This window comes from Bubalus kerabau, chromosome 3 (assembly GCF_029407905.1).
Source record: "Bubalus kerabau isolate K-KA32 ecotype Philippines breed swamp buffalo chromosome 3, PCC_UOA_SB_1v2, whole genome shotgun sequence".
Lineage (NCBI taxonomy): Eukaryota > Metazoa > Chordata > Mammalia > Artiodactyla > Bovidae > Bubalus > Bubalus kerabau.
The window spans coordinates 182310300-182333825 of NC_073626.1; the positions used below are offsets into that span (position 1 = coordinate 182310300).

General features: G+C 41.8%; 1 protein-coding gene across 3 annotated transcripts in view; it reads right to left on the reverse strand.

Moving 5' to 3' along the window:
* Positions 1 to 23526, reverse strand: part of RCAN3 (RCAN family member 3) — a 35852-nt gene that overhangs the window by 6110 nt on the left and 6216 nt on the right. For 2 of the 3 annotated variants that reach the window (XM_055574118.1, XM_055574117.1), the window contains exons 2-4: positions 20409 to 20663; positions 2381 to 2554; positions 1164 to 1335 (exon numbers count right to left, since the gene is read on the reverse strand). In XM_055574118.1, the coding sequence (XP_055430093.1) occupies positions 1164 to 1335; positions 2381 to 2554; positions 20409 to 20603 (541 nt within the window). In that variant the 5' untranslated portion in view covers positions 20604 to 20663. The remainder of the gene's footprint in view (positions 1 to 1163; positions 1336 to 2380; positions 2555 to 20408; positions 20664 to 23526) is intronic. The other variant, XM_055574119.1, reaches the window with a different exon arrangement.

Genomic DNA, 23526 nt, shown 5'->3' on the forward strand with positions numbered 1-23526 from the left:
GGCTTTTCAATCTAAATCCTATGTCATAGTACTTTATCTTGTTTAGCCATTAGAGAATTGATGCTTTTTAAGGTTCTTAAAAAATTCTGACATTTCGAGAAATTAGTAGTGAGGAGTACTGAGGTCTTGGGAGTTAAAATGCAAGTGCGAATTACTGGTCTATGAACAACGCACGTGTTCCTGCTTAACTTTGTAATGGTTTCTGGGTTCCCCTTGGGAGACACTTGTAAGGTTTCAGGCAGCATCGGCAATCTCTTAGAGCACCTCAGGGATCCAAGATACAGCTGTCATGTCTATAAACAACTTCCCCTCAAATGCCTTTTGTATCCCCTAATATTAAAGAAGACACAACATTATTTTAGGTGGATGACTACTATGAACCAACAATGGCACTGATTTATTATATTATTTTGGAGGGATGAGAGAGGGAAATTAAACAGAAGGAAAAGAAGAGTGGAAAAGAAATACAAGAGAAGAATCTGAAGGGATGATATGGTATCACCACCAATACCTTGATAAACTATTCAGTGTAGAAGTTGTCTGTCTGCTATTTCGATGGCAACTAATATTCTCTAATGATCTGTCATGTACTAGAATTAGGAGCAGTAAAAACTGCAGTTAGATTTACTATTACGTATATATCACTTAGTTCTTGTGTGTGTGTGTGTGTGTGTGTGGGCGCGTGCGTGCACTCAGTCTTGCTGAGTCGTGTCCAGCTCTGTGACTTTGTGGACTGTAGCCCACCAAGCCCCTCTGTCCATGGGATTTCCCAGGCAAGAATACTGTAGCGGGTTGCCATTTCTTTCTCCAGAGGATCTTCCCGATTCGGGGATTGAACCTGCATCTCTGTGTCTCCTGCATCGACAGGCAGATTCTTTACCACTGTGCCACCTGGGAAAGCCCTTAGTCCTTATAACCATGTTGAAGGGTAGCTCCTATGATCGCTATTTTAGATGAGAAAACAGAGGCTCAGAAAATGGAAGCCAAATAACCTGCTCAAGATCACAAAGTTAGCAGAGGCTAGAATCTGAACCCAGGTTTGTGTGACTAACTTCCACGCTGATCATGTTGCCACTAGTTGGCTAGAACACGGAAAGCTAGCTGAATGAGGGCTTTAAAGCAAAAGTTTGGAGAAAAAAACAGGCGAGAGAGAAGTTGGTTACCTGGTCCCAGTTTGGAAACAGCACAGAGTAGGTCATAATTTATAACAGGCGTTGCGTCCCCGCCCTGCTTCCACCCCACCGGAGGCGACGCGGGAGGGGAGATGAGGAACTGCTTGGCAGGCTGGGGCGGCTGTAAATACGACTTGTCTTGCGTTTCGCCGGACATCTGTACCTGCGGCGGGGGAGATGCTCACAGTTTATGGCCAGGCTATGTTTTTCACTTTCATCTTCCCATTAACTATAACACCTCTTTGGAGACAATGTAAAATTTCTCTTTGACAGGCTACATCTTCCAGAGGCTGGGTCAGAGTCTGTCTGGTTCACCACTGAACACTTAGTGCATGGCACAGAGCATTAGGTGCCCAATAAATAGTCGTCAAACAGAAAGAAAAAGCAATGTGTAGATGAATGGACAATGAATCGTACTAAGCACTGAATTCCAGTTTTAGAAGAGATTAGGTTATACCGTCACCATCGACTCCACCAAGACGTGTCCAAACATAGGTTTCATTTGTAATGTCAGACAGCAAACCCCATCTTAATTTTTTTTTTTTTAATTTTGAAAGCTAGACCAAGGGGAAAAAAATGCTTTGTGAAAAATAAAACAGTACACCTAACAGCTTATCTAATGCTTTTATTTCACTAATTCTTCCAAGAAGTGATTGGTTTGTCAGAGTCCTATCAATGGAGGATTCGAATAATAAGGATGGCCAATTCTCATTAACTTGCAGGATCCTCTGCAATTCCAAAGTCCAGGACAGCCTTTCTGTATATGCTGTCTGCTCCCTGCTCACCCCTTGGGCTGGGAGCCAGTTTCAATAGGGCGCCTCTTAGGAATCACAGCCCACGGAAATGAGTGCAGAGACTGCTTTTCTCACATCTTCCAAGGATGTCCATTCTAGACGACAGGAGAAAAGTGACCTTAAGGTGTTAGGGCTTAATCCTCTCAACCCCAGTTGAGAAAAGCTGCCAGAAAAAAATGAAGCCCTCTGTTAGGCTAAGCAAAACAAAGTCAGGAGGGCAAATATGCTTAACAAGTGTATATGTTTATGTATCTGTAAAACAATGGAAAAATATGTTTACATGATTTGCTGATTGGGATTCTTCATTTCAAAGACCTCTGATACGATGATAGAGAAGACGGAGAACTGACAGTATCGTTGGATGGAGGAAAACAAGTTCAGCCCACTCTGCCCTCTGCACAATGAAGTAAGTACCTGTGCGAAATACAGCTTCAGCTTCCTTCCGTTGAAGTCTGTCTCGTGGAGTTCTATTCGAGCCCGTGCTGCTGCCTCAGGCTTGCTGAAATTTATTCGGACTCTTCTAAAGCTTTTGAACAACTGAAATGTAACTTGGTCATCATAGATGGTGAAAAGCGCTTCAAATCTCTCCTACAAAGTGAGGGGCAGCACAGCAGAGAGAATAAGGGTTGGGGGGAGAAGGAAAACCTTTACCAAGAGGAAATTTAAATCATTAAACATAAGTAGTGGAGTAGAATTCATTATAATATGTTTTTTTCCCCAAAGAAGCATTCTTTTCTTACAGGTGCACAAGAACAGGTGTCCCGTTAGTCATATGCTAAATTCTGCAGTTTGCACTTATTTTAAAAATAACTTTATTGAAGATTATATTATGTAGAGTTCATATTATATGTAAAGTATTTTAAAATGAATGTAAGGTATAAAATGATAAAAACATGCCCAATGATAGAACAAGAACATCACTACCAATTTGAAGTCCTCAGCATGCCAGAGTTTTTACCTCCATCCTATTCCTTTTTAGCTTCAAAGTAATTATTTTCTGGAATTTCAAGCTTATCTTTGTTTTTCTTTATAGTTTTACAACATTTATAAGCTCCCCTAAAGGCTGAATCATGTTGCATGTATTCTTCTATAACTTGCCTTTTTCCCTAAGGTTCTTCCTTGTGGCTGTAACTGTGAGCCACCCTCTTCAGGACTGTATAATATTCCGTTGTACAGCTATACCACAATTCCTCTAATGCTGCGGGAATCTGGACTGCCTTCAGTTTTTGCCACTACAATGCTGTTATGAACATTCTTGGTACCCATATGCATGGGTTTCTCTGGTGTACACACTATAAGTGGAATTACTGGGCCTTTGTTGTTCAGTCACTAAGTTATACACCACTCTCTGAGACCTCATGGACTGCAGCACGCCAGGCTTCCCTGTCCGTCACTATCTCCTAGAGTCTGCTCAAACTCATGTCCATTGAGTCAGTGATGCCATCCAACCATCTCATCCTCTGTTGCCCCCTTCTCCTCCCGCCCTCAATCTTTCCCAGCATCAGGGTCTTTTCCAGTGAGTCAGCTCTTCATATCAGGTAGCCAAAGTACTAGAGCTTCAGCTTCAGCATCAGTCCTTCCAGTTAATATTCAAGATTGATTTCCTTTAGGATTGACTAGTTTGATCTCCTTGCTGTCCAAGGGATTAGCAGGAGTCTTCTCCAGCACCACAATTCGAAAGCATCAATTCTTTCGTTCTCAGCCTTCTTTATGGTCCAACTCTCACATTTGTACATGACTCCTGGAAAAACCATAGCTTTGACTATATGGACCTTTGTCGGCAAAGTCGCGACTTTGCTTTTTAATACACTGTCTAGGTTTGTCAGAGCTTTCTTTCCAAGGAGCAAGCGTCTTTTAAGCAAGCGTCCTGGGCCTCAACACTGACATATCTTTTACTTTAGTAGATGATACCAAATAGTTTTCCAAAGTGTTTGTACCAATTTACTGTCTAAGAGTGAAAGTGTGCTCTGGTTGCTTCATATCTATGCCAACATTTGATATAGACCTTTAAATTTTTACCAATGCAAAGTAAGGAATACGAAATCAGCTCTAATTTTGGTTATAATTCACATTTCTTTGAAAAATAAAGACGTTGAACCTCTTTTCATGTTTATGGGTCTTCTGGGGTTCCTCTTAACATGATATAGCTTCCCAGGTGGCGCTAGTGGTAAAGAACCTGCCTGCCAATGCAGGAGACAAAAGAGAAGCAGTTAGGTTCCTGGGTTGGGAAGATTCCCTGGAAGAGGGCACGGCAACCCACTCCAGTATTCTTGCCTGTAGAATCCATGATATGTGTGCTCATATCTTTTGTCCATTCTTCTATTGGGTTGTCTCTTTTAATTGAGGAATGGGAGTTCTATTGGGGTACTAATTCTTTGTTAATTATAGGTGCCATAAGTACTTTTTCCCAATTTTTTTTTTGAGATATACAAGTTTTAAATTTGAACCTTACTAAATTTATCAGTTTTCTTCCTTTTGTATTGTGTCTTGAGAAATCCTTGTATACTCTGAGATCACAATGATGTTCTCCCAGATGGTCTTAAAATTTTATGATTTCACCTTTCATTTTTAACTCTGTACTCTCCATAAAACTAAAGTGTATGAGATGCCCATCCCACTCCCACCAGTAACCACCGTCTATTTTCTGCCACTCTAGATCAGATCATATTTTTTTAGTATTTCATATAAATGTGCTTTTGGCCGGGGAGGGGGGGTCCTGGGTTTTTTCCCTGAGCATAATCATTTTGAGAGTCATATTACTGGGTTCTCTTTTATGATCCTTTTTATTATCAAGTAGAATTCCACTGTAAGGATATTTATGCATGTACCTGCTGACAGGCAACTGGGTTGTTACTAGTTTTCAGTTCAGTTCAGTTGCTCAGTCGTGTCCGACTCTTTGCCACCCCATGAATCGCAGCATGCCAGGCCTCCCTGTCCATCACCAACTCCTGGAATTCACTCATGTGAATGTGAATTCACATGTCCTTGTGTTGACTTTAAAAAACTACTTTGTGCTTTTTGTGTCAAACTTAGAAATTTAGAAATCTCTGCCATACCCAAGGTCACTAGGATTTTCTCCTATGTTTTCTAGCTTAGTTTTTACATTTAGGTCTAGGATCCACTTCAAGTTAATTTTTTATGTGAGACAAGAGTCAGAGTTCACTTTTTTCTTTCCCCATATGGCTATCCCTTGGTTCCAGCTCCCATGGTTGAAATGATTATCCTTCACTCAGTACATTGAAAACTATTCAACATAGTTGAAAGAAATTAAAGACCCAAATAAGTAGAGACACACACCACTTTCTCTTCGGGGAATCACCTGTTTGACATTATTGATTCTATGTATATTTACTCTCTATTTCATTAATTTCTACTCTTTGTTCTTTGAGTTTTTCCTTTTTCTATTGCCTTAAGTTGGATGCTGAGTCTGTAATTTTTCAATTTCCTCCTTTTTAATAGAAACATTTAAGGAATATATATTTCTAAATATTATTTTTTAGCTATTCCCACAAGTTTGAATATATATTACTTTCATTATTATTTGATTCTAAGTATTTAGTTTAATTTCCATTATGATTTCTTCCTTGTCTCATGAATTGTTTAGATATTTCTTAAAATTCCAAATAGGTGGGAGATTTTGCTTGTTATCTTTTTAACATCTCATTTATTTTCACTATGATCAGAGGTTTTTATCCATAGAGATATCAACCCTTCAATATTTTTGAGGCTTGCTTTTGTTACAATATTTCATCCATTTTCATAAATCTGCCATGCGTGCTTGAAATGTCTTTCTGTAGCTGTTGGGTGCCTGCCGTACCATAAATATGTTCAGTATGTTAAGCTTGTGTTCTTATAAGTTCTATATACTGATTTCTTTTAGAGGGGGTGTCTGTTTGAACTACTGATTACCAATAGGTTTGTTCAGATCTCCCACTCTTAGGCGGATTTATTTTTCCTTGTAATTTGCTCACTTTGGCTTCATACATTTTTACAGATATGTTAACGAATCTGTCTGCCAATGTAGGAGACTAAGATTTGATCCCTGAGTGAGGAAGATCCCTTGGAGAAGGAAATGGCAAACTGCTCCAGTATTCTTGCCTGAAAAATCCCATGGACAGAGGAGCCTGGCGGCCTAGAGTCCATAGGGTCATCAGATACAATTTAGCGACTAAACAATAAAAACAAAAAACAAGTTTAGAATTGTTTTGTCTTCCTCGTGAACTACATCTTTTATTATTAGTAGCCTCTCTCTTTCTCTAGGAATGTCTTCTGTCTTAAAGTCTGTTTCGTCTGATATTAATACAGCTGGTGTAGCTTCCTGTTGGTCATACAGTCGACTGCTGAACAGCAAAGGGTTAGGGTCACCACCCTGCCCAGTTGAAAGTCTGCATATAACTTTGCAGGGGCCCTTCGTATCCATGGTTCCACACCTATGAATTAAACCAACCATGCAGACTGTATAGCACTGTAGTTTACTGGGAAAAAATCTGCATATAAGAGGGCCTGTGCAGTTCAAATCTTGTGTTGTTCAAGAGTCAACTGTATATTGCACAGAACTCAATTCCTATCCTTTATTTCTGAACTTTATGTATTCTTTTGTTTTAAATATACCTCCTAAAAAGGTGTGTAGATAATTAGCTACTTGATAATCACATCCTTCTTCCTATTTCCTTTCAAAACAATTATTAAAATCATTCCAGAAATACATCATAACTGAATGTAACATGCAGACAACAGCAGTGAGTTATACGTATCTTTCTCTTTTAAATCCCAATATGTGTGAACTGATGAAGAATTATTCAAAAATGAAGCCATGCAGGAGTTGATGAGACTTTTTCTAAGTTTTGCTGGTTTTTTTCCCTCTCTTTCACATGCATTTCCCCCTTAATGTGGCATAAACACAGCTTATGAACTGTGTGACTTTAAGGTCCGAGGTGAGCAGAAAATATGAACAATTAATGTAGAGGCAAAACTTTTGCTATTTCCTATTTGAGGAAAAAGGTCAGCGCCCTTAGCTGGTAGCTCCGCCCCTCACTGTGTCCAAGACATCAGCACGTGGATTCCTGAGCTGTCCCTAACATCCCGGGAACAGCACAAAAGGGCTTTAGAAGAATGGAGACAGGAGGCGAGGGCTTCATCTATGGACACGGACTGAAAGCACTCGGGACAAACAGAATCCATTCAGAAACCAAATTTTTTTTTTTCCCCTCCTTAAATTGTTTTAGAAATAATTCCCTGGAGCTGCGCTGGGCCCTCACTGAGGCGTGTGGGCTCTTCATCGCTGGGTTCGAGCTTTCTCTGGTCGCAGAGGGCGGGTTACTCTCTAGCTGTGGCAGGTGGGCTTCTCTTGTTGTGGAACAGGGGCTCTAGGGTCCCCAGGCTCAGCAGTTGTGGCATATGGGCTCCAGAGCGCACATGGTCAGTCCTTGTGCTGAGCGGGCTTGATTACCCCGCAGCCTGTGGGATCTTATTTTTTGGCAGGCAGATGCTTAACCACTGGACCACCAGGGAAGTTGTAGAAATAATTCCCTTTTATAGGTTTCTGAATTCCCTAATGATATAAAAGTAAGACCATCCTGTTAAACAGGTGCCAGTTGCACATTTATTCCCTAGAAGATCGCAGGGACCCCATAGAATCCACAGCATCACTGACCTCTCTACTTCTTCAGAGGTCACATATTATTCATCTCTGGCAGTACAACAGTTATAAGGAAAACAAATAATTTGGCCTAAAAACCCAGGCTTTTCCTGTTATGTACGTTTTCCATAAAATAGAGATCAGAGCTGCCTTTATAAGCAGAAATCACCCATGCAATAAGTGAGCAGCAGAAATGACTACAGATAGCTTGCACCCGAAATATGTTAAGGATAACACATAACCACACAGTTTCCTGGGAACTCAAGGTTACTCTGCAGCTGGGCCTTGGGTGCACTAAAATCACGGAAGGGGAAAATGGGAAGGTCAGATAGGAAAATAGGCTTCAGGGAGTGACAGATAAGGATGGCTGCGAGATGCGCATTTCTCAATCTTTCCAGAATTAGGGCTGCTCTACTCTTTGGTCCCCTGCCCAAGGCAGAGAAGGTTCATCGCTGGGTTCATTCACTGAGGAACAAAATATGAAAATGATTGTGCTGCACCCGTCTGCTTTGAACCAAAAAATCCTGAGGCATCCATCATTTCTGTACATTAAGTTGGAAAGTGAAAGTTACTCAGTTGTGTCCGACTCTTTGCAACTATACAGTCCATGGAATTCTCCAGGCCAGAATACCAGAGTGGCTAGCCTTTCCCTTCTCCAGGAGATCTTTCCAACTCAGGGTTCAAACTCAGGTCTCCTGCATTGCAGGCAGATTGTTTACCAGCTGAGCCACAAGGGAAGCTCAAGAATACTGGGGTGAGTAGCCTATCCCTTTCTCCAGCAGATCTTTCCGACCCAGGAATTGAACCAGGGTCTCCTGCATTACAGGAGGATTCTTCACCAACTGAGCTATCAGGGAAGCACAGAAGTGACGTTTCAATCCATTCAGCAGTGAAATTATCTTTGGAGTCCTAAGGCAAGAGAATTTCACATTCTCTTTCTGTAAATCTGAGATAGAAAATTCCACCCATCCAGAGTCTAGTGGCTACAGGTTCACCGATGCCAGAGGCAAGGTTATTAGTTTCGCCTTTTTTCCCCATGGCTAAGGTGGAAAGAATTCTGTGATGACGCTTTACGGAAGATGTGTGCACGATGCAGAAGTCATTTTCCAGCAGCTGAGGGGGAACTGCTCACCCTAAACGTCGAGAAAATGCAGACCGCCACTTCAGGAGGGGAGTGAGACCCACCACCACAGCCACCACCTGGTCACACTAACAGTTAAGCTCAGACACATACACACATGTGCGCACACACACACTCACTCATACACTCACTCACACAATCTTCAAGTTACAAAGGTACTGACTGCACTCAATTCCTGAGACTCAAGCCCTGCAGCCCTTCAATAAACAGAAACACTTCATCTGGTTTTTCTGGGGAATATCTATTAGAGACGGACAGTCGTCAAAACCGTAACTATGAGAACTTCTAATGAGGTCCCAGCTGTTGACAGCCCCCCAGCAGCACCCATGGCTTTTGTCTTTTTTCTTTTTTTCAGCCTAAAGTTTGTTTAGTTGTTTACTAAAGAGAGCAGGGAAGACAGAGTAGCAGATTTTAAGGCCTCCTGGAGGAAAGAACAGGTGGAACAAAAGTAGGGAGACAGGACAAGTGGAGAAGCAGAGAATTCTGTCTCCTGTTAACAGTCCTCTGGCCACTCCACTGAGCTACTGTTTTCATGGGCACTTTGAAGAAGCAGTCCGATTACAGGGCAGTTATCCAATCTAAGACTCAAAATGGCCTGCAAAAACACTTCAGGTTTGCAAATGCATCCAGGTACTTGGGCTCAAACAGTTTTTTTCCCCTAAAAACATTTATTTGCTTATTTATGCTATACTGGGTTCTTAGTTGTGACATATGGGGTCTAGTTTCCTGACCCACACCCCCTACATTGGAGCACAGTGTCTTAGCCACTGGACCACCAGGGACGTTCCCAACAAGTTTGATCTAAAACATCAGAAGTTGAGGAAAACCACAAACATGAGTTCTTTCCCTAAAAACCATGAGAATTTCCCCAGGAACAAGGAAAACAGTTTCAGTTGCTCTGTTCCCAGTGCTTAGGCTGCAGCTGTCAAGGGCAGTATTGTCCACCAGTGCAACTGCACAAGGAAACCTGCAAAGGCCCTCTCTGGGGTGGCCACCCGGAACCTCACTTCCTCCTTCTTGCTCTCCCTGCCCACGAAGCAGGAGACATCAGGAAGTTCAGGTTCAGCCTGCAGTCTCCAAGAGTGTGAGCATCCTGAAAGGCAGGGAGGACTAGGAACTGTTTCAGGCTGAAAGAGACGAAATAAGACACCTGACAACCTAATACGTTGAATCATAGTTCAGTTCAGTTCAGTCGCTCAGTCGTGTCCAACTCTTTGTGACCCCATGAATGCAGCACGCCAGGCCTCCCCGTCCATCACCAACTTCAGGAGTTCACTCAAACTCACGTCCATCGAGTCGGTGATGCCATCCAGCCATCTCATCCTCTGGCGTCCCCTTCTCCTCCTGCCCCCAATCCCTCCCAGCATCAGGGTCTTTTCCAATGAGTCAACTCTTCACATGAGGTGGCCAAAGTACTGGAGTTTCAGCTTTAGCATCAGTCCTTCCAATGAATACCCAGGACTGGTCTCCTTCAGAATGGACCGGTTGGATCTTCTTGCAGTCCAAGGGACTCTCAAGAGTCTTCTCCAACACCACAATTCAAAAACATCAATTCTTTGGCACTCAGCTTTCTTCACAGTCCAACTCTCCCATCCATACATGACCACTAGAAAAACCATAGACTTGACTAGACGAAACTTTGTTGGCAAAGTAATGTCTCTGCTTTTGAATATGCTATCTAGGTTGGTCATAACTTTCCTTCCAAGGAGTGTCTTTTAATTTCATGGCTGCAGTCACCATCTACAGTGAATTTGGAGCCCCCCAAAATAAAGTCTGACACTGTTTCCAGTGTTTCCCCATCTATTTCCCATGAAGTGATGGGACCAGATGCCATGATCTTCGTTTTCTGCATGTTGAGCTTTAAGCCAACTTTTTCACTCTCCTCTTTCACTTTCATCAAGAGGCTTTTTAGTTCCTCTTCACCTTCTGCCATAAGGGTGGTGTCATCTGCATATCTGAGGTAATTGATATTTCTCCCGGCAATCTTGATTCCAGCTTGTGCTTCTTCCAGCCCAGCGTTTCTCATGATGTACTCTGTATAGAAGTTAAATAAGCAGGGTGACAATATACAGCCTTGACATACTCCTTTTCCTATTTGGAACCAGTCTGTTGTTGCATGTCCAGTTCTAACTGTTGCTTCCTGACCTGCATATAGGTTTCTCAAGAGGCAGGTCAGGTGGTCTGGTATTCCCATCTCTTTCAGAATTTTCCACAGTTTCTTGTGATCCACACAGTCAAAGGCTTTGGCATAGTCAATAAAGCAGAAATAGATGTTTTTCTGGAACTCTCTTGCTTTTTCGATGATCCAGCAGATGTTGGCAATTTGATCTCTGGTTCCTCTGCCTTTTCTAAAACCAGCTTGAACACCTGGAAGTTCACACTGAGTGATAAGGGACTGGATTTTTGTTGTTATAAAGGACATTACTGGAACCATGGCCAAACTTGAATGGGGTCCAAGGATTATAATGATGTAATGTGTCAACGTCAATTTCCTGAATTTTGTTTTTGTTTTGTTTTCTTAGAATGCCCTTGTTTGTAGCAGATACATATTAAAATATTGGTGGTAATGGCCACCGTGGCTGGCAACTCACTATTAAAATGGATTAGAGAAAAAGCCCTTTGTACACCCAAACTAGTAAAAGCAGTTCTATTATTCAGTGACTTCAAGTGTCACTCCTCCAGACAGGCTTTCCCTGACCACTCTAGTTAAACACTGTCACCCATCAAGCCATTCTCTAGCCCTCCTCTGTCTTTGCTTTTTTAAAGTAATTTTGTTTATTTTTGGCAGTGCTGGGTCTTCACTGCTAGGTAGGCTTTTCTCTGGTTGCAGCCAGTGGGGGCTACTCTACAGCTGTGATGCATGGACTTCTCATTTTGACGGCTTCTCTCCTTGTGGATCACAGGCTCTAAAGTGCACGTGGCCTCAGCGGTTGCGGCTCCGGGGCTCGACAGCACAACAGGCTCAGTAATCGTGGCGCACGGGCTTAGTTGCTCCGCGGCTTGTGGAATCTTCCCGGGTCAGGGATTGAACCCACATCCCCTGCATTGGCAGGTGGATTCTTTACCACTGAGCCACCAGGGAAGCCCCGCTCTACTGTTCCTTCTTCTTCATGTGTGTGTTCAGTCACTCAGTCGTGCCTGATACTTTGCCACCCTGTGGCACTGTAGCCTGCCAGGCTCCTCTGTCCATGGGATTTCCCAAGCCAAGAATACTGGAGTGGGTTGCCATTTCCTCTTGCAGGGAATCTTTCCAACTCAGGGAATCAAATCCACATCTTCTGCACTGGCAAGCAGATTCTGTAACACCGAGCCACTGAGGAAGCCTATTTTCTTCATTGTACTTGTATTATCTGAACTTCTGATTCACTTGTTTGCATGAAATATTTTCCTCTTCTAATGTTCCGTTGGAGCTGGAGCTTCATTGCATCCACCACTGTCTCCCTAGAACCTTTAACCGTGACTGGTACAACGCTCGATAAACACTTACTGAATACACAAATCAAGGTCAGTTGTAGAGTCTGTAAACCGATGGTCTCCAAGAACATGACAGCTGATCTGACTGTTCAGTGATCTCTTAATATGCCTGATAGTTAGGATAACTAAATTCCTAACTAAATGATCTAAGACACTTTTCAACTCTTGTTTTTGAGACAAAGTATCCACAAGGGAAGCTACAAATATAATAGAAGATAAATGAAGATAGCTTCATTTCAAAATCTTACATCTAAAAATTCCTAAATGTTCTATCTAAGATGGGGCATCTAGGAACATTATAGCAAGTCTGCACTGCTATAATATTCTTACTGCATTTTATAAATCTGTGGTAGTCTGGGGGAAAACCTGGTCCTTCACAAAGCAATACATTTGAGAAGCTTTTATCTACAGTTTATGCAAAAGCATGTTAAAAGGAATAAAAATGTTAACTACCAGACGGGCAAAAATGCTTATTTCTGAAAAAATAAAGTACCGGTGATGCTACAGAGCAATGGGAACTCTTTTGCATGGCTGGTATGAATGCAAACAGTTGTAGCTTCACAGACTATTTGACAGTCTCTGCTAAGATTGTGAACAAGTACAACCTGATGAGCCAGCAACATCATGCCTGTTTACATACCCTGAGAAGACTCCCCTACTTCCACCAGGATGTACACAGGACACATACAGAACATTCACAACATCACTGTTGCAAGAGCAACATCTCAAAAATAACCTAAATGTCCAACGTAAGAATGCGTAAATAAATAATGCTATATTTGTAGACTAGGACAGTATATATAGCAAGGGAAATGGAATATATATTTCAATATGGATTAATCTTATAGATACAACATTGAGAAAAACTGATCTAATTATAATTATCCCTTTTATATAAAATTAAAAAATGTAACATCTTATGTACTTCACTGGTGTTATAGTTTTCAGTATATGGATGCTGCATATACTCTGTTGGATCTAAGTATTTCATGGTGCTATTGTAATGTTTTTAAATTTCAACTTCCAAATGTTGACTGTTGGTAAACAGACACGTGGCTGATTTTATATATTGACCCCGTATCCCACAAACTTCTTAAACTCACTTATTGTTGTTGTTCAGCCACCCCATCATGTCCGACTCTTTGTGACCCCATGGACTGCAGGACGCCTGGATAAAAGGTCAAACTCACTTATTAGTAGAGTTTTTATGTAGATTTCTTTCTAAAGAGACAATCGTGTCAACTGAAAATAGAGCAAAATTTAAAAATTGTATATACACATATACAGAGTATTAAGCTTGAACTAGAAGAAATGCCAATACGGGCATCTGCCAGTTTTTAGAAGTTTGTTTTATGCCACTTTGCTTTTACGAAAGACCTGCACTAGTACCTGTTTTCCGTAACAGAAAGAAGTCCAAGGAGGAGTCTTCCTTTTATGGAAAAAGGTGAAAATCACATTCAGCATCTGCTTTGCAGCAGCTGTCATGGAGGCAGCATGCCCCCCGCGTGGTGAGAGCGGCTCCACCAAGCGCCGTCCTCGGAAACTAGCCTCAGCTTCTCAGCATCAAGCACACTAGCCTGCAGCTGGGTCCGTGAGCATCTGCGCTTTACCTTTATTTATTTTGTGCATCTGTTAGCAAGATTGCCCCAAGGAACTGCTTTTCTGCTTTATACCATTTCAGCTTATAAAAGATTTCATAGGAAAACTACTTTCAGAGAGAGGGGGAAAGTAGACAGTTTTGGCCTATAAATACACCAATTTCATATTCATTGGAAGGACTGATGCTGAAGCTGAAACTCCAATACTTTGGCCACCTGATGTGAAGAGCTGACTCACTGGAAAAGGCCCTGATGCTGGCAAAGATTGAAGGTGGGAGGAGAAGGGGACGACAGAGGATGAGATGGTTGGATGGCATCACCGACGTGATGGACATGAGTTTGAGTAGGCTCCGGGAGTTGGTTATGGACAGGGAGGCCTGGTGTGCCGCAGTCCACTGGGTCGCAAAGAGCTGGACACAACTGAGCGACTGAACTGAACTGAAATATAATAAAAGGTTAAAATTGCATGGGAAATGATAAACACAGAGTTCAGGATAATGGTTATCTCTGGGAGAAGAGACAAGAGGCTCAACAGTATTAGTAAAATTTTATTTGCTAAATTGGGTGGGCCCGTGGTTTTTCTTTACATTAGTCTTTACCTTTTCACACAACCTAGAAACTGCCCCTTTTTTGAGAGGTTGAGATAGTGCCTCCGCACAGGAAGAATCACCAAACTTGGAAGTCATTAGCCTGTGTCTTCCCTGGGCTCCTAGGGAAAGTGGAATCCAAGGCAAGGGCACACACGGGAAGCTTGTTTTGGGAAGTAACCCCATGGGATAAGGTTGGAAGAAGGAAGACAAGTTGTCCTCCTGTCCAGGTTATGTTACCAAGCTGGTCACCTCTGTGAGCAATGGGGGCTTGATTCTGCTAGGAGCCCTGGGAGGAGCCAAGGAATTGGGGGCTGGAGAGTCAGAGAAGGAGGGACTTACTGGCTTCAGCCCCACACTGGTCAAGGACTGCCCTGTCTGCACGGCCAAGCAACTGCACAGGCAGCAGAGAAACACTGAGACAAAGGGAAGATATCCACATGCCATGCAGGACAGCTGCTGCCAGCTTACATCTGCACATAGCTGAGTGCTCTGGCAACAAGTGGGGTGCAAGCATGGGCCAACAAGATGCAACATCAGGCATGAGAGGCGCCCGTATACATATCAGTTCAGTCGCTCAGTCGTGTCTGACTCTTTGTGACCCCATGGACTGCAGCATGCCAGGCCTCCCTGCCCATCACCAACTCCTGGAGCTTACTCACACTCATGTCCATCGAGTCGGTGATGCCATCCAACCATCTCATCCTCTGTCATCCCCTTCTCCTCCTGCCCTCAATCTTTCCCAGCATCAGGGTCTTTTCCAATGAGTCAGCTCTTCCCATCAGGCGGCCAGAGTATTGGAGCTTCAGCATCAGTGCTTCCAATGAATATTCAGGACTGATTTCCTTTAGGATGGACAGGTCGGATCTCCTTTCAGCCCAAGTGACTCTCAAGAGTCTTCTCCAACACCTTACATTCATATATACATACACAGTACATGCATGTGTACATATTCTATACATATGTACAAAAGCATACTACAAAGAATAATCAACTCAAGAAAAATGGGGGGTTGCAGTTTTTGATTGTGATAAACATAAAATTTACCATTTTAACCATTCTTAAGTGTACAATTCAGAGGCATTAAGTATCTTCGCACTGTTGTACATAAGCACTATCCACTAGAATGTTTCATCATCCCAAATTCAAACTCTGTACTCAAAAACGGTAACTACTGACTCTCTACTTCTCATAGCCCCTGGCCGCTACCATTTACTTTCTGTCTCATGTAAGTGGAATCACACATTATTTATCCTCTTGTGCCTGGCTTATTTCACTGAGCATATCTTTCCAGATTTATCCATGGGATCAGAATTTCATTAGTTTTTAAAGATTGGACAATATTCCATTGTTTGTATACACTGCATTTTGTTTATTAATTTATTCACTGATGGGCATTTGAGTTGTTTCCATATTTTGTCTATTATGATTAATGCTGCTGTGAACACTGCTGTACATATATATAGTCAAGCCTCTGCTTTCTTTTGTGTATAAACCCAGAAGCAAAATCATGGGATCGTATGGTAATTCTATGCTTAATTCTTTAAAGAACTGCCATACCATTTTCCACAGCAGTCACAGCATGTTATGTTTCCACCAACAATGCACAAAGGTTCCAGTTTATCTATATGCTCGTCAATGCTTGTTTTCTGTTTTTATGATAAGCCATTTTATTGGGTGTGAAGTATCTCATTGTGAAGTTGATTTGCATTTCCCTAACTATTTGTGATGCTGAGCATCTTTCCTGTGGTTATTGGCCATTCATACATCTTCTTTGGAGAAATGTCTATTCAAATCCTTTGCCCAGTAATTGGGTGTACATACCCAATTTGGTTTTTGTTGTTGAATTTTAGGAGTTCTTTATATATTCTGGGTATTAATCCCTTATCAGATATATGATTTGAAAACATGTTCTCCCATTCTGTAGGCTGCCTTTTCACTCTATGAATAGTGTCAGTTGATGCACACATTTTTAATTTTGATGAAGTCCTAATGTGTCTGTTTTTTCTATTGCTGCCGGTGCTTTTGGTGTCCTGCTGGAGAAATGAATGCCAAATCCAATGTCAGGAAGCTTTCCCTCTATGTTTTCTTCTAAGTTTATAACTTTAGCTCTTACATTTAGGTCTTGAATCCATTTTTAATGAACTTTTGTATACCGTGTAAGGTAAGGGGCCAACTTCATCCTGTTGCATGTGAATTTCCAGGTTTCCCAGCATTATTTGTTGAAAAGACTGTTCTTTCCCCATTGAATGGTCTTACCATCCTTGTTGAAAATCATTTGACCATATATGCAAGGATTCATTTCTGGACTCTCTGTTCTATTTAACTGGTCAATATGTCTACCTTTGGGGGAGGCTTTCTTTTTTTAAATTAATTAATTTTTTAATTGAAGGATAATTGCTTTACAGAATTTTGTGGTTTTCTGTCAAACATCAACATGAATCAGCCATAGGTGTACACATGTCCCCTCCCTCTCGAACCTCCCTCCCATCTCCCTCCCCATCCCACCCCTCTAGGTTGACACAGAGCCCCTGTTTGTTCACCTTTATGCCAATACCACGCTGTTCTTTTTTAAACTGAGATACAATTGACATTAAGTACCACACTGCTTTGATTACTATAGCTTTGTATTAAGTTTTGAAATCAGAAAGTGTTTGAGTCCTCCAACTTTGTTCTTTTTCAAAATTGCTTTGGTTATTTGGGGGTCTCCCGAGAGTCTATAAATTTCAGGAAGAGTTTTCCTATTTCTGCAGGAAATATCTTTGGGATCTTGATAGCGACTGTGCCAAATTTGTAGATTGCTTTAGGTAGTACTGACACCTTAACAATATTAAGTATTTCATGGATATGAATATCTTTTCATTTATTTGTATTGTCTTTCATTTCTTTCAGCAATATTTTGTAGTTTTCAGTGAATAAGTGAAAAACGGATTCTAAAAGCAAGCTCAATTACTCTGTTACTCTGAAACGACTGTATAGAAGACTTGAATAGGATTTCTTCCAGCTCTAAACTTCTATGATTCTCTAGTATTTAATCTAGCCTTGAAGTTAACTAAATTTTTACTAATTCTTGGCCAGAATGGTACTACAGATTCAATTAAGTATTTACTCAAACTGTGTTACCTTCCAGGCACTGTTAAAAACACAGTTCACTAAATAGAAACATTCTTCCTTTGAATCTCCCCTTTCAATTTCCAGATTTAAAACAAATCAGTTTCCTCAAAAGACTTACTTCTTCTGGATTGAACTTTGTATTAGAACATTCAACAACTGATTAGGAGAATCAGAGGATTTCAGTTAACTTCTAAATATCATTTATTTTTCTTAAGTAATATGTTCTATTCATCTTTAAATGGAGGATATAGAAAGCAGATGTGCGACAGGAAGATTTGTATCATGCATATGATTACACAGACCAGAGAGAAATTTGGGCCAGTGTATCTGAAATCATAATTTCAGGCTAAATCTCCTATGTACTACTGAACCTCACTCAGCTCGGTACATCTGTCTTTCCATCACAACTCTGTATCACTAATCCTCAACAAATATCTTACAGAATCCATTTAGTCAACCTAAGAGGTGTTGCTCTGTACTAGGCAACTTTATTAGATGCTAGGTATCACTGATCAAAAAGCAGGACCAGGAGAGCAAGTAGAGATGTCCTAATATATCCCAACCTTTGTCATTAGAAAAACAAATCCAAAATCGTATGGTAAGTAGGTCAGGAGAAATAGTTTTATGTACAAAAGGTAGTGCTTTGCGAACAGACCCTAATGCAAAAGTGACATGCATTTCTTTATAAAGTCAGGTCCCAGCTGGAGTACTGCTTTGCATCAACATTTACCAAGATCCCTCAGACACACAGACGTAAAGCAGAAAGGAGAAGCACTCCAATTTCCCCCACCATAAAAACCTAAATTAAATCTTGAAAATCTCTCATGTTCAAATCAGAAGCCTGCTTAATTTTTCCTTATTTTAAGAAAGGGAAAACTGGGGTTAAAAACGACAAGTCAATAACACTGGAATGAATTCCAATCTGTTATAGAAAAATTAGGTACTAAACCTGTTGTGCTCTGGACTGAGCCGCTGATTAGCTGAGCACATGGAAAAAAGCGAACAACCAGGCTGCTGCAGAAACAGAAATGATGAGATAAAGTTTTCCTGTGGCTTATTTTTCTTACAGTTTACTATATTCTTTACTTTTCCTCTGCTACTTCACACCATTTTCAAGAAGCACTGGTGAAAATGTAGAGCGAGAATCCAGCGGTCTAAAATGAAGATTCAGTCTTAGCTGACAATGGTCCTTGTGTCACTCAACTGACCACTCAGAAGAGGGTAAAAGCTTATTCCAACAATTACAGAGTTCAAAAGAAACAAACATCTTTTCAAATCAGGAAAAAACTAAAATTCTTTTGAAAATAAGGCATTTAATTGGAATCAGAATTATTCTCCCCGTAATCCAAGAGAAGTATTTTTTATTTTGCTTGGTCTTTTGCACACATGTGGATAACCTGCACAAACAGATTAGCCCAGGAGAAATTAAAGCAAAAGAAGACACTGACAGAAGAAAACTACAAAGGGAACATTTAATTTTCCCTACTCTCAGTACTTTCAAGCATCTCTAAAGGCATGAGTATTCTATTTTACATCAAATTACTTATCCTCTCCACTGCAGGGCTCTCAAGGCAGAACTGTTTAAGTTCCTACTCCATCCCCTGAAGCCACTGGTTACAGTGCCTTATACACGCGAGGCACTCAAGTATGTACTGAGTCAAACTATTCATCATATCAAGTTCTGCTCCACGAGAGTCACCAGAAAGAAAAATACTTGGAAGACACAGATAACAAATTAAAAGGAAGCATGGTGGGATTTTGAAACAAAGTCTTAGAACATGCAAAATTCATTGTGTAACTTAAGATCTACAGGCTTTTGTGAGGCCACCGTGGAATGAAACGCACCCGCACATTCTCTTTTTTTATAGGTAAATAATGAATGAACCAAAGAGTAGACATCTTCATAAAAATAAATAAATAAACTCAATCATTTTGCCCTGGGCAGGTTACAGGAAGTAAAAAAAGAAATACTGAGAACTCTGTTAAAATGAAATCATTGTGCTCATATCAGTTGCTAAGTCATGTCTGATTCTTTTACAACCCCGTGGACTGTAGCCCATCAGGCTCCTCTGTCCATGAGATTTTCCAGGCCAGAAAACGGGAGTGGGTTGCCATTTCCTCCTCCAGGGTATCTTCCCTACGCAGGGACTGAACCCATGTCTCCTGCATCTCCAGCACTGGCAGGAGGATCCTTTACCACTGAGCCACCTGGGAAGCCCCAAATGAAATCACAAACAGTCCTAATTATGTTATTAGCCTCAGAAAAAGGCTTAAAATAAGTTTTTCTTTTGTGAATTTACTACCAAGTAATAAGAAGCGAGGCTAAAAGTCACGTAGCTTTTCTTTAACCACAAGCTACAAAAACGAATGAGTGTATCAATAGATGAACTTATTAAGACTTCATTCAGCATTCACTATAAACCAGTGCTTCTCAAAATGTGCATGGGGTAGGACTGGATTTTAAGCATTTCCTATCTGTTGCAGGCTGATATTCTCATGAAACATAATAAAAATGCCAGAAGGCTGAAAGTGAAAGCCGTTCAGCTGTGTCCGACTCTTTGAGACCCAATGGACTGTAGCCCGCCAGACTCCTCTGTCCATCGGATTCTCCAGGCAAGAGTACTGGAGTGGGTTGCCATGCCCTCCTCCAGGGGACCTTCCCGACCCGGGGATCGAACTTGTGTCTCCCTCATTGCAGGCAGATTCTTCACCGTCTGAGCCACCAGTGGGCCCCAAAATGCCAAAGCAACGTCTAAAGTTTGGTGCACACTTCTCTACCTGCCATGGACCAATAACAAACTTTGCAAGTAGGCAGCTATCAACTGCTTTCCCGAATCCACACACATTCAACACACTACCAAAGGCAGAGAAAGGAAGGGTGTATGCCTACCTTCTGCTCCGGCACCTCAAACACTGCTTCATGGACTCTGCAAGCAAAAAGTGAGGTAGGCAGGTCACTTAAATCCATCATCTCTTCCAAGTCATCTTCATTTTCACCAAAAACCATCTCTTCTTCCTCTTCGTGGTCAGCGCTGCAAAGATCTGACTGGCTATCATTCCAAGACTTCATAGCGTCCCTCAGCATTTTCCTCTAAAAGCAGGTCTTCTCCGTTTTTAAAGTTCAAAGATGTCTACCACGCATCAACTGTTTAAAAAAAGAGAAAACAACAGAGATAAGATATTGAAGGTCCAATAAGGTTCCAATCAATTCTCAAGACAGCAATTCATCAAAGGAGGCAATTTTATTCAGGGAAGATCAATCAACGTTGAAATCAACTCATCACAGTCCGCAGCAATGAATTCTATATATACTAATTTGATTTGCTTAGCATATTTTACATAAGATATTTCACAGGCAACGACTTATTATGAAAAAAAAAAAAAGGCTGGAAGTTTTATAGTGAAATGAGGTGGCGGGGAGGGGGGGGAATAATACAAAATGAGATACTATCAACATATACATCAGTTTACAAGCAGGGGGAAGGAAAAGAACCAGAACCTCCTTCACAGATTTGTTTGGGATTTAGGTCCACAACACTGAAACTTGGCAGAGCAGCAGAAAACCCACATGGATTCACTCACCATCTGCACCCTGAAATATGGCCTGCAATGAGCTGACTTCACCTTTTTTAACCAATCTGTTCTTTTGAATATACTTTCGAAGAACTAAGTTACACAGAACTGAAAGCTCTATATAAAGCTGGTCTTTGTTAATATCAGAAATATTAACTAGAGGCAAAATCTGACATAGGAGACAATTTTAAAAATGTCCTTTCTCTGAATGCTTAAAAATAAATCACTTTACCACCATGGACTGGATAGTGTCCCCCTGTTAAATAATGAACAGCGACTGCCTTATAAGACTGTTTTTATCCATTTTTATCTCTTCTGATGAACTGCACGTGACACCCACCAGGCAGGTGCCTTGACATTACACATTTCAAGATGCTGGAATTTAAGTCATTACCTATCAGGCACAAGAAAATTAAATAAGCATAATTATTACTACCTCTGCTAAGTCGCTTCAGTCATGTCTGACTCTGTGCGACCCCATAGATGGCAGCCCACCAGGCTCCCCCGTCCCTGGGATTCTCCAGGCAAGAACACTGGAGTGGGTTGCCATTTCCTTCTCCAATGAATGAAAGTGAAAAATGAAAGTGAGGTCGCTCAGTTGTGTCCGACTCTTAGCGACCCCATGGACTGCAGCCCACCAGGCTCCTCCGTCCATGGGATTTTCCAGGCAAGAGTACTGGAGTGGGGTGCCATTGCCTTCTCCTATTACTACCACAATATTACCTAATTTGTGATTTTTCTCTTTTATTTCAAAGAACATGAAGTTGCAAGTAGATTGCTTACAAAGAGTACAATATAGAATGTTAATTATGGGGAAAAAATAGTGATTTCCCCCCGTTATTCCACTATATCAATCAGGAAAGGCTAATTCTAAAAAGTAAATCTTCACTTGTTTTTATAAACATTTTCCAAATGTATACTGAGTGCTAGGTACAGGGAGCTATGAGATGAATAAAGCATGATTCCCATCCTCAAGGAGCTCCACCCAGCAAGAGTTTCTCCTTAACGACACCAACCACCTCAAAAGGATCTTGGCACCTACACATTTTTTTTCTGTTTTTTTTTTTTTTTTTTTTTAATTTGGCTGTACTGGGTCTTAGCTGCAGCATGAGAACTCTGTTGTTTTTTTTTTAATTGGAGGATAATTCCTTTACAACATTGTGTTGGTTTCTGCCATACAACAACATGAATCAGCCGTAGCTACACTTAGGTCCCCTCCCTCTTGAACCTCCGTCCCAGCCCCATCCGATCCCACCCCTCTAGGTTGTCACAGAGCACCTAGTTGAGCTCCCTGAGTTATAGAGCAACTTCCCACTAGCTAGCTATTTTGCATACGGTAATGTATATGTTTCTGCTAATCTCTCATTCCTCCCTCTCTCTCCTTCCCCCCGGCCCCCACCCCCCCGCCCCCGCCCCCGCTGTGTCCACAAATCTGTTCTCTATGTCTGCGTCTCTTTTCCTGCCCTGCAAATAGGTTCATCAGTACTATTTTTCTCAATTCCATATATACGTGTCATTATATGATATTTTTCTCTTTCTGACTTACTCCTCTAGGTTCATCCATTCCACTAGAACTGATTCAAATTCGTTCCTTTTCACAGCATGTGAACTCTTGGTTGCGGCATGCGGTATCTGGTTCCCTGACCAGGGATCAAACTCGGGTCCCTTGCATTGGGAATGCAGGCTCTTAACCATTGGCTCCTATACTTTTTTTTTTTTTCCCTTTAAATTTATTCTCTCACTGTTTTGGAGCTCAGAATTTTTTTCCCCCTCTTTGGCTGCCCTGCACAGCATGTAGGATCTTAGTTCCCTGACCAGGAATCGAACCTGTGCCTTGTGCATTAGAAGCACACAGTCTTAACCAATGGACCGCCAGGGAAGTCCTGCCTCCTATAGTTTTAATGTATCGGTCTCCACCCAGTCTTTCTTCTTCCTTAGCAAACATACTTCTACCCGAGTCCCTGCCCTCACCCCGCCCCAGTTTCTTCCATTTGGAGTCTGCCTGCCCCTCAATCCACCTCCCTCTGTCTCTGCTTCCCCTTTTCTAGAAGTGTCCTGGAAAGAGGAATCTCCTCGACTCCCATCACTCCTGAATTCTGGGCGGCTGGACTCCTGCCACCACCTTCTGGCTGAACCGGGCCCAACTGGACAGCAGCAGCCTCCTCGGGGTTGGCACCTGCCTCCGGGCGGCCCCTGGTCCCACCCATGCACTGTGGGATGTCTCCGTGCCCCTGCCTCCCAGCACTCCGTCCTCCTCATCTGTCCTCAAAGTGGGTCCTCTCTCTCCACTCACCCTTTACAACTCTCTCTCCTTGAGGTTTCAACGCCATCCTCTTCGCCATCTTCCTCTTCCTGAGCGCTTTCATCCACGCCCCAGCATTTAACTACGCCGCCGCCAGTGTTTCTCAACTCTGCTTCCTGCTTCCCTGTGGTTC